The sequence below is a fragment of the Calidris pugnax genome, unplaced genomic scaffold (assembly GCF_001431845.1).
Source record: "Calidris pugnax isolate Ruff unplaced genomic scaffold, ASM143184v1 scaffold252, whole genome shotgun sequence".
Taxonomy (NCBI): Eukaryota; Metazoa; Chordata; class Aves; order Charadriiformes; family Scolopacidae; genus Calidris; species Calidris pugnax.
Window position 1 is genome coordinate 1,388,801 of NW_015091118.1, and position 17,070 is coordinate 1,405,870.

The 17,070-nt window shown below is 44.4% G+C and overlaps 2 protein-coding genes across 4 annotated transcripts in view; one reads left to right on the forward strand and one right to left on the reverse strand.

Annotated features, from left to right (window-relative positions):
• Nucleotides 1–1,403: 1,403 nt before the first annotated feature.
• Nucleotides 1,404–11,255, reverse strand: DDIAS (DNA damage-induced apoptosis suppressor). Of its 3 annotated transcripts, none has more exons than XM_014958365.1 (5): nucleotides 11,015–11,255; nucleotides 8,856–8,984; nucleotides 7,986–8,147; nucleotides 5,989–6,106; nucleotides 1,404–4,191 (listed from the first exon to the last, which is right to left on the reverse strand). In XM_014958365.1, the coding sequence occupies exons 2-5, from the start codon at nucleotides 8,966–8,968 to the stop codon at nucleotides 1,660–1,662; spliced, it is 2,925 nt and encodes a 974-aa protein (XP_014813851.1). In that variant the 5' UTR covers nucleotides 8,969–8,984; nucleotides 11,015–11,255; the 3' UTR covers nucleotides 1,404–1,659. The 3 variants fall into 3 exon arrangements, with proteins under 3 accessions (XP_014813851.1, XP_014813853.1, XP_014813852.1); XM_014958367.1 differs by having other exon boundaries at nucleotides 11,180–11,205; XM_014958366.1 differs by lacking the exon at nucleotides 11,015–11,255 and adding an exon at nucleotides 10,819–11,003.
• Nucleotides 11,256–11,508: 253 nt separating this feature from the next.
• The window catches only part of PRCP (prolylcarboxypeptidase), a 33,679-nt gene continuing 28,117 nt past the window's right edge, over nucleotides 11,509–17,070 (forward strand). The window contains exon 1 of the mRNA XM_014958364.1: nucleotides 11,509–11,682. Within this exon, the coding sequence (XP_014813850.1) occupies nucleotides 11,563–11,682 (120 nt within the window). The 5' untranslated portion in view covers nucleotides 11,509–11,562. The remainder of the gene's footprint in view (nucleotides 11,683–17,070) is intronic.

Sequence of the window (17,070 nt, forward strand, 5' to 3'; positions counted from 1 at the left end):
TTTAGATGGAGCTTCTTATGTTCAAGTTTGTGCCCATTTCCTCTTGTCCTGTCACTGGGCACCACTGAAAAAAGACCCTCCACAATCATGTTTAACTCTGCTACTCCCCCCACCCCCCCCCTTTTTTTTTTTTTTTTAACTGGGGGGTCCTTTTTCTTCTGTTTATGTCCAGGATCCAGGGACTGCAGAGATGGAGGCTTGGGTTTAACTTTGCTACTCCCCCCCCCCCCCCCCTTTTTTTTTTTTGCTGTAACTGGGTGGTCCTTTTTCTTCTGTTTATGTCCAGGATCCAGGGACTGCAGAGATGGAGGCTTGGGCACGCAAGAAGAAACCTCCTAGCCTCTGGCCACCACCACCTACTGTTACAGCATCGGGAAGAACTTTTGAGTTGTGCTGGAGTGTCTGGCTAGGGAGGGCAGCAGGGAGAGAAGATGCTTTGCTGGTGAAGGTCTTTCAGTGATACGCAGAGCGAGGTTGGACGTTCTCTTAGTGGTGGACAAATCTTTGAGTCTGTGCCTCAACTGTTAAGTAGTGAAAAAAAATAACCACCCACAAAACCCCACTGGCTGCTATGGAAAAACTTCTTCAGAAGGTGAGTTTCCCTGCGCAGAGTGGCCGTGTGGCCACGAGGAACCATTCTCTTGGTTCAGGCTGCAGGGAGGGATGGATGGATGCCTGCAGGGATGGATGGATGCCTGCAGACTCCACACGCTCCTACCCTTGGTGGCAGAGGCTGTATCTCATCAACACCCTCCTCAGCTGCAGAAGCAGCACGTTTGATTTCAAATACTTTTCTCCCTCTCATCCCTCAACGAGAAATACATTGGATTAGAAGGTGCAGAACTTGGGGTAGAGACCGAGAAACTGAGGTTTATCTGTGTTCTGTAAGGCTGATCCATGCTAAAAATAGTCAATAAAGGACAAAGTGGTGAGAGAGTAACTGCCCTCATGCTTCCCTGGGTGTCCTGAACACTGGAAGAGGGGAGATTTAGATATTAGGAAGAATTTTTTCACTCTGAGGGAGGTGAGACACTGGAACAGGTTGCCCAGAGAAGCTGTGGCTGTCCCATCCCTGGAGGTGTTCAAGGCCAGGCTGGATGGGGCTTTGAGCAACCTGGTCTGCCTCCCAGATTCCCGAAGGCAGAGGTGGTGTCTTTATCACCTGAAAGTGCTTTAGTTGCCAGCACTGACACAGTCTGTTCCTCACCCACAGACACAACCCTTCTGAACAAACACCCAGCCTAGGCCTTAAGCAGGCTCATTAGAAGGTATTTGAAATTCCTTGATGAAATCTTGGCCCTTCTACACAGAGTCACCAGCTAAGGATCAGGAGTGGACACGGACTCCAGATCCATCACTCTTCTTGTGATGAAACGACACTGTGCTTGATAAAGTGAGACTTATTAAATACTCACACATTTACAAAAGTTTTTATTGCACGTTCTAGAGTTAATTTACAATAAAATATAATAATTGCAAATTCTGTTTTTCCCCATCTCTGTTGTACAAAGACCTGCAAACAAACAGAACTCATCTCAGACAGACATATGCCAATAGGTGTATAAACAATTTAATTGTTAGACAGCTTTTTTCTTTCACTGGTTCCTTCCAAAAGTCTTAAAAATAATTTAAAAGGCCACAGCATAGAAATACACTTTTTTAGTATTTTGGCTTACTGGAAAAAGGGGTCCGTGCTTGGAAGAACAACTCAGGAGACCAGCCAACTGCCCCTTCCAACACACCCCCTGAGTAACTTCCACTTGAGAGGAGATTCTTGCCTTCTGAAGGGGAACAAGTTTCCAGGATGGGATTGGTTAAAACAAAGGCCTTGGTGACACCTGCAGATACAGGAGTTGTCAGAATCCTGGTTGTATTCCCGGGGGTTGAGCTTTCATTTCTAGCACATACATCATTTTCACTCTTCAACGTGCTTTCGGAAACGGGGCTCCTGCCAGCGTGCCCACAGGTCGACTGCAAGTCAGTCACCCAGCTGATGTTTTTTAAGTTTAAAGATGCAGCTGGTTTCAACCTTTTGCTAGCAGATGGAGGGATCCACGCCTCAAAGCCAGCAGGCAGCTGGATGCTAAAGAACTGCTGTGAAACAGAGCTATTACTGACTTTGCCTTCCCTGTAACTTGGCCTTTCACGTTTCACCAACCTGCCGGTGAGCTGCTGCAGCAGAGTGTTCTGGAAGGAAGACCTGGATCGCTTGCCTTTGGAATGGATTTTAGTGGGGATTTTAGGGGTGAAGGTAGTGACAAAAGAGCTTCTTTCCCCAACGGGCCACCGTTTCTGGAGAGGTTTTGTCATAGGAGTTGACTGTGAATAAGGAATAAAGTCCCGAGCGCTGACAGAATTGCATTCTGAATTGCAAAAGGAGGAGGTTCCTGGTGTGCTGTGCTTGCTAAAAGCAGGGGGGGACAGATGCAGGGGTGAGCTCAGTTTTGAACTGTTACAGGGAACATCTCCAAGATAAAGCACCGATTCAGGCGTTGTGACCTTTTCCGTCAAGGTATCTTCCTGCGATAAAGACCTGCCCGATTTATTTAAGACTTCGGCAGGTTTTGCTACCTGTTTTAGAGTTGCATCGAAGAGATCAGCAGAAGCGTCGTAGCTGCCCTCAGGGAAGACACTGCTCCACAGCATCTCTCTCCTATTAACGCTTTTGAAGGTATTTGCTGACAGCTCTGTCAAGGGTTTTAATTCTCTTTTACATATCCTTCTTGCATTGGTGGGAGTTGCTGGATCGGAGCCCCACGCCCCCGTGAATGCAGGATCTGTTCTTGGGCTTGGTGTAGAAGAGTTCTCTTTATTTTCACAGCCAGCTGACCAGCTGTCATGTGCAGAATGCACACAGGTAGCTGCCTGGCTCCCTCCCAAACAGGAGGTTTCTCCGTGTCCAGCAGTACACTGCTGACTAATAAAAGACCAAGCTGACTTGGAAATGTCAACATTTGCTCCTTTGGACTGCACGTAGCTGCTCTCAGAAACAGAAGGCTCTGGTGTAAGCGGCAAGGACGGTGACAGAACAGGCAGGTGAGGTATAAAGCAAGACGCTCCACTTTCCTTGTCAGCTGAAGATAAACCCCTAGAGGAAGACTCAGGTTGTGACACCTCATCCCTCTGAGGATTTGCATTTGACTGGACACCAGCACACAATACGTTCTCCCCAGGATCACTCTCTGCTGGTGGCAAGAACCTCCCCGAGACACTTGCTTCAGGCAAATCACCAGCCACCAGGGTTTGCCCGGGATACACTTTGTTAAGATTTACACCCAAGTTGTTACTCTCAAGCAAAGCACGTTTGCCTGCATCACGGCTGGGAGAGGTTACAACACTCTTGCCATCTTCTATTCTGGCTAAAAATTCATTTAGGCTTTCTGAGAATGGGAGCTCCTCCCAAAGCACAGAGTCCGTCTGAGGGACTCCAGCTGCATTTAGGTGATTAGAAGCCGAGGCACCCGTTCTGTAAAAATAGGAGTTGTGGGATTTTTCTGTGTAAGAATAATTTCTACTGTTAGTCTCTAATTCCAAGGGATGTTGCAACAACCTGGAACTGTTTCCATGTGAACACCTGGTCTTTGAAGAGGATACTCTCTCTAATTTATCAGTTCCTGAGATACTGTCAGGCCAACTGGGCTGTGAACTAAATTCATTACCCTCTTCTTTATTCTCTTCCTTCACGGAAGAGCTGCAAACCCATGAATCCCAAAGAGTTTGTTTGTTGAGGCTCACACTGCACGATTCCAGAGTGACAGGCCTCCCTTCTTGCTCATGCTGTTCACTCACCAGCTTTCCCACTTCCAGAGTGGGAGAGTCCCCCGCCGTTACCCAAGCAACAGATGAAGTCAGGCTAAAGGACTGCTGCCAGGACCCTAAAAAGCTTTCTCTGCCACCAGACTGAACAAAACAGGAGTTTCTGCTCAGGCTTGACAAGCTGCTGAGCTCACAGGCAGGTTCATCTATTGGAGATGAAGATGCTTCAAGTAAGTACGAGCTGTTATTACAGCTCCTGAATTTTGCTGACTGCAGAAGCCGATGGAAGTAGCTGATAACAGTAAAGCCAGTAACAGCAGCGTTTGGCAGGAAGATCTGGCAAGCTGTAAGGTTTTTTGTACTTCTATTAATTCTGGAACAGTTTTGCAAGATGCTGCTGGCAGCAGAACACCCTCCATGCTCCCTTGCACAATCCTAGGGGGGGAAGAAAAAAACCCCACAACTTAGTGCAATGTTTAAGTTTGTGACAGAAAAAACCCCACAAAAATTAACACGTCTTTTAAGTCAGGTTTAAATTTAGGTCTCGCTTTTTGTCAGGATCTGCAGGGAGGAGAACACAAAATGGTCTGTCACACAAAGCAGTACTCCCTGGGAAATAAGCATTGGCAAGGGCTATAAAGGGCATCACAGTGTGAGGTTCTTTGCTTGCTGCAATTATGCAGAGTTTTGGAGCCGGAAAAACAACTAAGAATTCTAAGAACAGACTTCACAGAAAATTTCTTCCTCCCTTTAGGGCACTATGTGCTTCCGGGCTTCCTTCAGTGCAATTCTGTGCAAATGGCCAGCTGCCTAAAGGCCAGTGCTTTTCTTTTATCTAGGAGGCACTGGGCAGTCCTTGAAGCAAAGCACTGGTACCAGTTACCTGTCTTGGCAGCTCAGCTGTCTAAGCCCCATGATATTTTCTATGCGTTACTTCTGCAACAGGGAAATAAACTACAACCTTTATCTTCTCAGATTTATGTGGAGAGTAGTGTTTCAAAGAAGCTTCAGTTGCAATTCTTTTTAGAAACTGCTTCTCTCTGCACAGAAGTTACAGGTGAAAAATTACATTAAAAGCAGAGCTAATTATTTAATGTTTTGAGAAGTGGATAAAACCTTTTTCACCTGCCCTTCAAGGTCTGGAAATGCCAGAGAGGCAAAAAAGGAAATACAGCTGTCTTTAAACTCAACAACTCTCCTGCTCCCCGAGTATGTGCAAAAGTTGAGGCTGAAGGCTGTTAGCCAAGGACAGTAAATTTCTAGGTAAGTCTTAAAAAAGTATGTTATCTTGATTCTGAGTTTCATCTGGGAGAGCGCAAGTGCATGCGGAGCTGAACACAACCACACAGAAATGTCTACAGCCAAAGGCTCAACTAGTGGTCCTCAAATGCGTGCTCAGTCCTGGTGTGTGCAGGAGCAGCCACAGACTGTTAATATATAGGATTACTTCTATTTGTAAAGGGATCAGACCTAGAGACCCAGTGAACGGTTCCAGTTAAGTAAAGTTAATCTATGAAGTCCTCCAACTTCCATTACTTAAGATGCTGTGCGTTAGAAAAATCTCAGCTCAGATACAAACCTCATGTGTGAGAGGAAAAAACACCTGCCAGATAGGATTTAGTGCACAGACTTTAGAATATTAATGACTCACACAAGAACCTCTTGAAGAGAACTTTGACTTTTTCTGTGGAAATATTACTAAGAACTAATATTTTAAAGTCTGTTAAACACATAAAAGACCCGCAGATGCATATATCGAACAGCTGTATTTTATCAACATTTTTAAACACATTCTTAAATCCAGAAATATCAGAATGCTGCAAGGGGATGGGTTTCTCCTTACATGGCAGGCACCAGGAAACTCTGCAGCGGAAAGGTAGGGCAGTGCTTGAAAAGACAGTCTGCTTCTTGCTGGAACTGTACGTGGTTCTTTACAGGCTCCAAGCTGTTAGGGATACGCACAGGAGCTGGCACTGCTCAGGCGCTCTGAAAAGCAGCCCTGACAAGCTGTCAAGCTGGCTACTGCCATTCAAGATGACTTTTGGATGTGACTCGTTTAAAATAACACAGGAGTCCAGGGGAAGAGAAGCAGAATCATTCCCGTGTCCTAGCCCTAAATCTTCTCAAATTCCCAAAAGATGTTGTACATCAATAACTCTGTCTATGCCCCCAAGTGGCTACAAACTGATGAAAAAACCTTATTATGAGAGAGTAATGCGGACTAGAAGTTACCTTCACTCCAAATATAAATCGTTTTCCAATGAAACAGGTTTCCACTGCTTGAAGTAACACTTCTGGAGATGTATCTCTGTCGGTTTCCCCTGACAGCTGATTGAAGTCTTGGATACACCTGGAGTAAAAACATATAGAAGTATTGCACCAACAGAGGAAGCCTTACATAGCATTTTAGCTGCGCCATAGGTAGGACACATGCTAAAGAGAAAACACTGTGGTAGCTTAAACTAAATATAGCATGAAAAACAGGAAACCATGAACCTATAAATTCAATTGCTTACTTCACTTAATTTGTTAGTGAAATAGAATAAACAAAATAACCATTTTGAATAGGTTTACTTTATACAGAACCTTTTGGATGTTCCCTGTGTGGGTGTGATTCTTGTACCGACACAGTGACTGTAGAACACTGTTGATATGCTGCTACTGCTCACACACCCTTTCTGCCTGCATCTTCACAACAGCAGCAGCAGCATCCTTATTAAGACACAAATCACAGAACGGTACGGGGTTGAAGGAACCTCCAGAGATCATTTAGTCCAAACCCCCTGCCAAAGCAGGTCCACCCAGAGCAGGTTGCACAGGAACGTTTCCAGGTGGGTTTTGAATGTCTCCAGAGAAGGAGACTCTACCACCTCTCTGGGCAGCCTGTTCTAGTGCTCTGCCACCCTCAAAGTAAAGAAGTTCTTCCTCATGTTTAGGTGGAACTTCCTGTGTTCAAGTTTGTGCCCGTTACCTCTTGTCCTGTCACTGGGCACCACTGAAAAAAGACTGGCCCCTCCTCTTGACACCCACCCTTAAGTATTTATAAGCATTGGTCAGATCCCCCCTCAGCCTTCTCTTCTCCAGACTAAAAAGACCCAAGACCCTCAGCCTTTCCTCATTAGAGAGATGTTCTAGTCCCCTAATCACCTTTGTAGCCCTCTGCTGTCCCCTCTCCAGCAGTTCCCTGTCCTTCTTGAGCTGGGGAGCCCAGAACTGGACACGGTACTCCAGATGGGGCCTCACCAGGGCAGAGCGGAGGGGCAGGATAACCTCCCTCTTCCTGATGCACCCCAGGATGCCATTGGCCTTCTGGGCCACAAGGGCACATTGCTGGGTCATGGTCATCCTGTTGTCCACCAGGACTCCAAGGTCTTTTTCCTCAGGGTCCTCAGAGCTGCTCCCCAGCAGGTCAGCCCCAACCTGTACTGTTTTTTCCACTTTTTTTTTTTTCCCACGAAAAACTCTCACTTTTCACAGCTACCAGTAGCACAGCAGTCTACTGTAGAAAGCCTGCCATGAGAATGTTATCAATGCTGCTAATATGGGATTTAAAAAGTGGTCATCTTTGACCCAGTGACAACAAAGGGCATTGCAAAATAACAGAACAGAGAAAGCAGCAGTGAATGTATCTGAATATCTCACCCGAGCAGTTTCACACATCAGAAAGTCAAGCTCTGAGGACTAACAGGCTTTCTTAGAAATCTCTCCTTGCTAAAGGAAAATCTGGTCACGTTGAAGACCAGTCATAAGGTGGACATTTATTTTTTTTCCTCCAAATTCAAACCGTTTAAAGAATAAACAGTAGAGGTTCTATCTTTACCTTACGACTTTTCTAAAATCTTGAGGAAAAATTATGTCTCAATCTATGCAAAAGCCAATTTAGTAATCTGCCATGAGATAAAAGAAATTTCAATCATCTCAAAGGAAGAAGGATGCAAGGAAAAAGCCCAACCAACCAAACTGTGAAGCTCACAGAGCAGGTGATAGCTGCCTTCAACAAACAAGTGGAGGATCTCTTATGTAGAAGTAATCCATCTCAAAATTTCAGGATTTCAGGAAGAAATCAAACTTCAGCATTTTCTCAAGGTGATAGGTACCAAGGAAAAGCTGAAAGGGAGCACTTTAGCAGCTTCTTCTCACTTTTCTCCCCATCATCCAAGCTCATCTCAATTTTTTTTAGGCTGAAGAAAAAGTAGCAGCTACATAGTTAGAAACAATTCATTCCTTACCTCTGCAGATTTTCTGCGGTGACCCCAAAGAATGGATCTAAGCAACTTCCAAACACAGTAATGTCAAACAAATCATTAGTGTCAGCAATCTTTAGGGCCAATCTATATCTGTAGTTTGCATCTTTAGCTTCACCTGTGCAGCCACATTTTAGACAGTTAAACCTGAAAAGACAGTAAAAGGATAAGAAAAAAGATTGAATATGTGAACTTCTGTTAACTTCTTACCTCAGCAGCGATTACCTGCAGCTGTAAATTCTACTATAACAAAAAATCATCAGGCAACAGCACTGTTATCCTCAGCACTTGAAACAACACGTATTCTTGCTTTGCAAAGTCAGCTCCTTCCAATTAGTGCTGACATTCATTGATTTACTGTTCTTTTACATGTCATGGATTTTGCACAACAGTGGGATTAAAAAGGAAAGCCCATACATTTCTGGATACACAGCAAGTGCAAGAGTCATACAGGACTAACCGATGCATTGCACATATAAAATAAGAAGAAATAAAAAAAAATTAGGACTTGATTTGGAGGAGCTTTCAACCAATTCTTTCGAACTTAAGAACAGCAGTGAAGAACTGGACTGCAGGGGATGCACTTGGAAGTTATTAACACTCATTATTTATTCTCTCAAACTGTCCTTTGATATTACATGGCACCGGACACAACAGAACTCTTGAGCCATAAAAATCTACAAGCTGCTACTGGAATACAAAGAGATCTAAATAGTGGTAAGTAACAAAAATATCTGAAATTAACACTTATTTCTACAATGCCTGGATTTTCACCAATTTAATTTGCATTCAAGCTCCTAGAGATTCCCAAGGCCTCTGACAGTTATAGTTAATGATCCCAAAAATAGGACGTACCTTCTAGAATCCAGTACCAGCCGAGACAAGCATTTTTGACAGGCAGGATAGATGAAGCAGGAGTTCTGGACAGAAATTACAGAGGCAGCCAAGAGTCCTCTCACACTATTCATGTGCTCACAGCATCACCTGAAACAAGTAAGTCCAAATGGTTCAAAGAGTTCTCATTTTATGAGATGTTAACACTGACTGCTTTTAGTTGGGTTGTTTGAACATTTTGAAAGGCAACCCTCAGGAAATTATGACCTCTGTCTGAAAATAGTAGCCCAATTGAGGCAAAGTCTATTATTACCCTTAACTAATGCTTTAAAAAACAAAAAAAAAAAGATGAAGGTATGTAATAATAAGCAAGTCTTCATGATATATGCACACCAGTGCAGATAAATCATGCAAATTCCCATTTGTATTTATTCCCAATCTTTATTAGAAATATCCTTGAGCACAGCACTGCAGCAAATCCATTTCTGATTTCTTAATTTAGAATGAAGTCACAACACAGAGTTAAAAACTGAAATGATTCTACACCTGCAATTCTGCAAATGCCTTCAATGCCAATGACTGTGAAACGAAAAACAAAATGCCCAAAAAATCTCAAAAGGGCTTGCAAGTGCAACTCTATTCATGCCCTTTGAGCCAAAGAGACACCTTTACAGTATTTACCACTGGTTCTGACACAGAGCACATATGGAACTGACAAATAAATGACAAATTAAATATTTAAATAAATAAATAATTATTTTTTTATTCAGCATTACTTTCCTGCAGAATTATCTGCCTTTATAATTACTGTACTGTCCAAAAACCCAAGGTTTAATAAACTTCCCCTATTTTGGAAAAGTTAACTTTTTTCTCAGCAGATGTTAGAAACACCTAGACAAAAATACATTAAAATACTTCAAATCATAGAGTTCCAACCAAAATGTTCTCTACAGTTGAATTAAAGGCCACCTCATAAAGCCTTATTTGCAAAAGCACTTTTGTCACACTAATAGCTATATATACATCTCTTCTCAATGTAAGCTGCAGAATAAACTCAGAATAAGAAGTGAATTTCACATCTTCATCCCAGAACTCACTCAGGGAGGCAGAAGACCAAGGGGATAAAGGAGAGTTAATACGGTTTTTACATGTTAAAAGCCATTCAGTAATCAACAATGATGTTTTGCTCATATTTTGCCACAAACCAGCTCAAATCGCAGGCTCTCCCTTTGCCAATTCCCAGCATTCTGGTAGAAACAAGATCTGTAACACGAGTGCTAGAAAAAGCCAAGTGACTAAATTCATTACTTTGACTAGTTTGGAGGTCAGAAAAATGATGACATATCCAAATATCCCCTATGGCAGAAAGGCCAGGACAACAGAGGCAGTAAAAGGTTTTACGGGAGGGACAACCAAAACGAAGAATCTCTCTTCAGAAAATGCATTAACAGAGACTCATTTGATCTAATACATTAAATGGTGCCTGCCTTCAATTCTTGACAAAATAGAACTGTTTTGCTTTAGTTACAGTACAAGATATCAGTAAATAGGGCAAGTAAAGCATACTGCTACACAGAAAAGAAGTAATCAAAGTAAGTCTGATTTTGTTATTGCCCATGCAGGCAGACTTGGAGAAACCTTCAGGTGCTTCACATTCCAACTGGAATGATACAAACAAAATATACTGTTCTCTGCAGTTTTTAATGAAATAATAATAATAAAAAACAACACTACACACTGCAGAAAACACGGCAAATACTTCAAATATTCCACTGGAATATGGGTGATATAGCATAGCATGTATAGGTCGATGACAGAGGTTCTGGTAAGAGCTTGCTTTAGAGCAAACAGACTCAACATTTACTTTTCTTCAGCAGAAACAGAGTACCCATTATCTGGACGTACATTAAAATTAGCGTAGTACCAAGAGACGCATTTTACTTTATTTTTTTAATAAGCAAAGCAACGCTCTGGACCCACATACCCATCCGGGGGGCACTCCAGGCGCTCCCCACCGCCAGCCTGCACAAGAGCCAGGCCTTGCCACAGCGCTGCAGCCTGACCCCGTTTTCCATCAGTGCCTGGTGCCCTCTAGTGGGCTCAACAGTTAAAATGCTCCCTCAGAAAAGACCCAAAAGACGCAAGAGGAGTTGCAACAGGCCTCACGTCGCAATTTTTACCCCTTAACCAGCGGCCTCCTCCGTGACCGGGCCGACTCTCCGCCTCTCGGCCGCAGGGACGGCGCTGAAGCGCTGCCACCCCGGAAAGGGGACAGGCAGCGGCGCCACCACCTCCCCTCGGAGCCCTCAGGCTCGCACAGGACGCAAAGGCCGAAAGCCGGTTACCGTGGCCGTGGCCGTGCCCCCATAGCCTTAGCTCCGGCCTCAGGGAAGCGCCGCCGGCCCCCTGCCCCGGCAGCCCCCGCTCTGAGGAGAAGCCGGAAGCCGGAAGCGCTCGTTGCTAAGGGCCGTCGCTAGGGGCCGGGGAGGATGCGGCGCTCACCCAATCGTGACCCCGAGCCGCCCCGCTCGCTCAATCAGAAAGCCAGGAGGCTAAGCCTCCTTCTCCCAGTCCGCACGCGCGGCACCGCCCCCGCTCCGCTGGGTCCCGCCGCCCGCCGGTTTCCCCTTAGGGCTGCCGTCGGGGGGCGGCGGTGGCGGGGGGGAGCGGGGCCGGTATAAAGCGGCGGGACGGCGGGCGGGGACGGCCGTCCCTTCTCCTCCCGGCCATGTTGCGGCTCCTCCTTCTCCTTCTGCTCGGCGCGGCCGGTGCCCTGCCCGCCCCCCGCCGCCGTCGGGCCGCCGCGCCGCCACCCGCCCCCTACCTCACGCGCTACCTCAGGCAGCAGGTAGGAGCCCCCGCGGACTCCCCTCAGGACCGCGGCCGGGAACCCCCGCTCCGTAACGGAGATGGGTGTTGGGGGGGCGATCCCAGCGCGGTGGTGGGGCCGGGGTGAGGGGAAAGGGGCTGTGGGCAGCAGGTGGAGAGGGGAGTGCTGCCCCACGGTGAGACCTCGGCGGCGTCCGGCTCTGGAGCCCTCAACGCAAGAAGGACGTGGAGCTGTTGGAGCGGGCCCGGAGGAGGCCACGAAGATGGTCAGAGGGATGGAGCACCTCTGCTGTGAGGACAGGCTGAGAGAGTTGGGGTTGCTCAGCCTGGAGAAGAGAAGGCTCCAGGGAGACCTTATGCCTCCTTCCAATATCTGAAGGGGGCCTACAGGAGAGATGGGGAGGGACTCTCAGGGAGTAGAGCAATAGGATGAGGGGTAACAGTTTTAAACTAAAAAAGGAGATATTTAGATTATATATTAGGAAGAAGCTCTTTACTCTGAGGCACTGGCCCGGCTTGCCCAGAGAAGCTGTGGGTGCCCCATCCCTGGAGGTGTTCAAGGCCAGGCTGGATGGGGCTTTGAGCAACCTGGTCTGGTGGGAGGTGTCCCTGCCCATGGCAGGGGGGTTGGAGCTAAATGATCTTTGAGGTCCCTTCCAACCCAAACCATTCTATGATTCTAAATCTGCCCCTCTTGGTGTGCTGTGGGGCAGTTTCTGTCACTTAAGAGCTTTTTCTGCAGCCCAGCTGAGCGCAGCTGCAGGCAGGGAGTTTCCGTGGGGATTCAGGGGGCATTTTCTTCTTTCAGAAGTCTGCTTTAGCCACAGACTGGGTAGGACTATATTTTTGAGGACTTCTAGATGTTGCAATGCTTGATCCATTTAGTAAAATGTTCCAGGTCTTGATTTTTCCAATTAAGTTGCAACTATTTAAAGTGACAAGTAGTCTGCTCTGCTGTATCTATATGCTATATCCTAACATTAAAGTCTGTATTCCAAAACAAACCTGCACAGCATGTTGGCAGAGAGAGTCTGGGGACCTCAGTTGTACCCTGATGGTATTTGTAAATAGCAGTTGTGTGATTTTGTTGTTTGTTTGTTTTAAATATGGAACAGATTTCTGTTACTAACCTGAACTTTGTTTTCCTGTCTGTTCCGACAATTCTCTTTGCAGTTCGTTGGCAAAATCCATAGCTTGTGGACAGAACAGAGGGCTTAACAAAGTTGGCTACAAGTGCTGGTGTGGTCCCCTGGCAGAAAACTTGAAACCTTGCTTGTTTATAGGTTTTCACAAAAACGGCCAACAGTTCCTTTGTATGTGTGGGGGAATGTCTGCATCTTCACCTGTGCTGTCCCTGATTTTTGTGGGTAATGTAATGGTTCCCCTTACTGCAAAGTAGTAAGGGGAGAGAATGCTTTTCAACTCAAATCAGGATGTAGCCTGTATCTGAATTTCATGCCCTGGTCCACATAGGAAGTGGTGGGAAGGAGGAGGTGTTTAATTCACAGGCATTTTGGATGGTATGTGGATTGAACATCTGCTGTTTCAACTTTGTAGAAGGTGAGTTTAGGATGGAATGAGCAAAATGGGAAGGTTACACTTCCAGAGAGAACAGACATGAAGAAAACAGATAACCCTAGTCAGATTATCCTGAATAGCTACAGAATAATTTTAGAGTCAAGGTTCCTGTCATTAGAGGTGTGAGAGATGGACTGGGAACAATTTTAGTGAGAAATCTGTGCGTTGATTTGAGATTATGCATTGACCATTGAGATTATAGTTTTCTGGAGGCAGTGTTACTGATTCAGAATTGGTCCTTTTCCAGAGGTCCTGCATAAATCATGGAATTCCTCTGTCTTGAAAGCACCTCTGTGTAATGCTTTTCAGTCACTTAGGTAGTAGTTTGGGATTTGGGTCCCTCCATTAATTCCTACAATAGCCTATTTTGGTAACATACTGCGGATACCTTCTGCAGTGTGTGGTCGGTGCGGGCCAGGATATCAATCCTGTGGTAGTGTTGTAACTCTTAAGTGTGACACCTAATTGTTCTGGCACATTGGTTGTGACACATTGCTGTCATAGTATCAGCAATACTAATTCTATGCCGTGGTCTGAACCACCCTTCATAAGAGTGCTGTTACACCCCTGCCCTCATCCCCTCTCGGGGCTGTGGTGTCACTTAGTTATTCTACTCAGCTCTCAGGCAGAGACAGCCCGTGTGCCCTCCAGGTGCCAGCAAAACTCAGAGCTGCTGTGTACCTGAGGTCTGTGGATTTTGGGAGGGGTAGATAGACATTGAGAAAAGGGAGGAAAGAGTCCCCGTGACATCCAGTTGTAAAGCTGATGTCACATCTTGCTCCCTTCAGTCCCTTCCGTGTTTTCTTCCCCTCATACTTTAACCCAAAATCGTGTTGGCTGAGAGTGGCTGCTGCGGGAAAGAGAGGTCCCATTCACAAGCCTTGAAATCCTTGCTTTCCTTCTCCAAACACTTAGTATTGTTGCTGAACATGGTGGGAGAGATGTGTATATTCTTTTTTCTTTTTTTTTTTGTATTCATTAAAGACTTGAATGCTGCTCCCTGGCACTTGAAAGACGAAGGGCTAGCATAAGAGATCTAATCACATGGAGGGCATAAGACTGCTGTTATCAGTAGCCTAGCACGCAGAACTGGTAGGCAAACTCTTCAGGCACCGAGTGCTGCTGTCTGGGAATTTGTAATCATATTATGGTTCTATAGAGGAACATAAATACCATGACTAACATATTTAATAGGGGCGGTGATATTTTGCCACCTCTCAGGGTTGTTGAAGTTTAATTATTTATAATATAGTTGCTTACGGCATGAATCATCTGCTTCTGTTCTGTGCTGCTGAGTCCTTTGTCTTACCTAAAGTTCCTGTTTTGATTCTTGTTTGTCTCTTTGAGGGTTTTCAGCGTTGGTTAAATTATTTATATAAAATCATGCAATATTAAAGTGATTTTTATAATATGGCAAAATATTACAGTCACAAAGGAAAAAATTCTTATATATACTTCTATTAAAAAATCTTCTTGAATAGTCTTTAAATATTTCTTACTTCCAGAAAAGAAAACTTTGAAAAGTCTTAATAGATTTCTTGCATGAATTCTATTGCTTACAAGTACCTCTGGAGCACTGTGAACAATTCATTAACATTGCACATTGGAGAAGTGAATTTCAGAAGCTGAGAATTTTCATCTGAAATTGCAATCTCTAAGTGGAACCTCTTGGCATGAAGGCCTATAGCGTTGCTTGAGGGTTTAATGTCAGCCTTTGCTGGGAAGCAATGATATTTAAGTCTTCTTTCATAAAAATGGAGAAGGAACAGGGGCAGAGTTCAGCTCAAAGCTCATTTACATTGAACTTCCTCCTGTGTACCATTTTAAGTGTCAGACATCCCTGATGACGGGGCTAAAGTCTAGAATATTGAGAAATAGGTCAAGCAATGCCTGTGTCAGTGTGACGAGGATTTTAGCTCGCGTACTGGACTGTGTATGTCCTCAACAACTTTTATTTTGGCTTGGAAGTGTGGGGTTTCTTTTCTTCTCCCCGGCTTCATAAATAACTGATGCCTGTTGGCCCTCTACTCCTCCACTGCAGAAGTGAAATTACCCTGGTATATAGGTACCTCATGCTGACCAAGGTCAGTAGATGGCCCTTGAAAGAGAAACTCGGCCATCTGCCACATCTTCACATCAACAAATTGTATCTATATTGGGGAAGTTGGTCTCCTTTTCAGCTCCTCTGAGGTATGAGCGTGACTTTTGTAAGCAAGGCTGTTCTCACTTCTGCTTTGGTAGCTTGCTTGCTCAAAGGTTGCTTGTGATTTGTGTGTTAAATTAATCTATCCAAAACTGAACTTCACAGAGAGAATGATGTGTAGGATGTATAGAGCTGCAGAAGACCACTGCTATCTGAATGGCTTCTGTGTAGGCAGTTGTCCCGCTGACTGCAGTTCAAATTCAATGGAAAGACTTGGTGAGGTATCTGAGAGCCAGCTACTTCTCTTCTCCCAAGTAGAAATAACTTTATGGCACAGTGGGAAGAGTCTGGAGTCAGGCAACCTTTTTTTGACTTTTGAGGAGCCTTGTCTTGCACATTTTCTTTCCTGTCTTCAATGCACATACCAGCATTACAAAAACCACAGGCTGAGAACTTGTAGTGCTTTAAGTGCAGTACTGCTCAGGGGACGATGTCTTAAATTTCCTGATATTTGCAGGATTCTCAGGGATAAAAGGTCTTTTTCAGAAAAGAGAGCTGATGTGGTGTCTTTTAACTCAATTTGGTAACGGATGGCTGTATGAGACTTAATGTGCTGGTGGACCCTTCACTCCAATCACACTTTGCAAGTGCATCGCTTGTTTTGTGAACTGCTATGAACGAGCCCAAGAATCAATGTAACAAGTACAAATTAATTTACATTCAGCAAGTTACTGAGGCCGGTCCTTCAATCAAACTGTCTTTAGAACTAAAACATATCATTTGTGTCACTGTTTCCAGACGATGGGTTCTGAGTGCATTTAAGTTCCAAGATTTCATACCTATGTCAGTATTTCGTAGCTTAGTAAGTTCATATGCAGATCTTTGTGCTCTGAAATACATCTGCACTTCATGTACATAAAAGGAAGCTACGTTGAAGCTTCAAAAGTAATGCAATTTGATCTTTTCTGTCCATATCAGGTGTCTTTAATACCCTATTTTTTTCTTACAGACTGCAGTTCTGAGGCACAGAAAATGAAAGCCTTGATTGAAAGTGCAAAAATAAAATTCCAAGTTTCAAGCTAGAAAAGCAAATTTGAGAAGGACCGCAAAGGAGAAGCGAAGATAATATTTTTCAGGCATGGTTTTTTCTGTTTTACCGGAACAGCCGGTTTAGAGGAAGCCAGTGAATCTCAGAGTTGTCCTGCTTTAACTGAAAATGTACTACAGCAAAAAACCAATTTAACTTCAGTCTAAGGTCACTGCAGGAATAAAGTAAAGTGAAGTGAAGAGATTGGATCACCTTTTTGATGACAATTCTGTCTTAATTTCTCATTTTTAGATGATAAATTTGGATTAGATGACGATAAGAAAAGTTGAATTAGTCCAAACTAGGGGTACAATTTTGGTCTTAAATGTTGCATCTGTTGTACTCACAAGAAGGAAGTTTACAATTACTGAACAAGATACCTTTAATCCAATTCAACATCTTCCAGTCCTTGAAATGTTCATGGTTGTATGTAAATAAGTCTCACTAAGAACATAAATACAACAGCACTGTATAAGCTGTTGTGATTCTAATGAAATCTCAACCATGGGCCTAAAACTAGCTTTTAAAATATTAAGACAGATTGAGATTAGCACTTTAAATTCTGGTTGGCAATTTTTTTCAGCATCTTATTGTGACTC

Excerpts from the sequence above, each read along its gene's own strand:
- DDIAS (XM_014958365.1), bottom strand. The coding sequence starts at position 8,968 with ATGAATAGTGTGAGAGGACTCTTGGCTGCCTCTGTAATTTCTGTCCAG. Across the intron at positions 6,107-7,985 it reads ACCGCAGAAAATCTGCAGAG|GTGTATCCAAGACTTCAATC; the intron begins GTAAGGAATGAA and ends TTTTTACTCCAG. Across the intron at positions 4,192-5,988 it reads GATTTATATTTGGAGTGAAG|GATTGTGCAAGGGAGCATGG; the intron begins GTAACTTCTAGT and ends TTCCCCCCCTAG.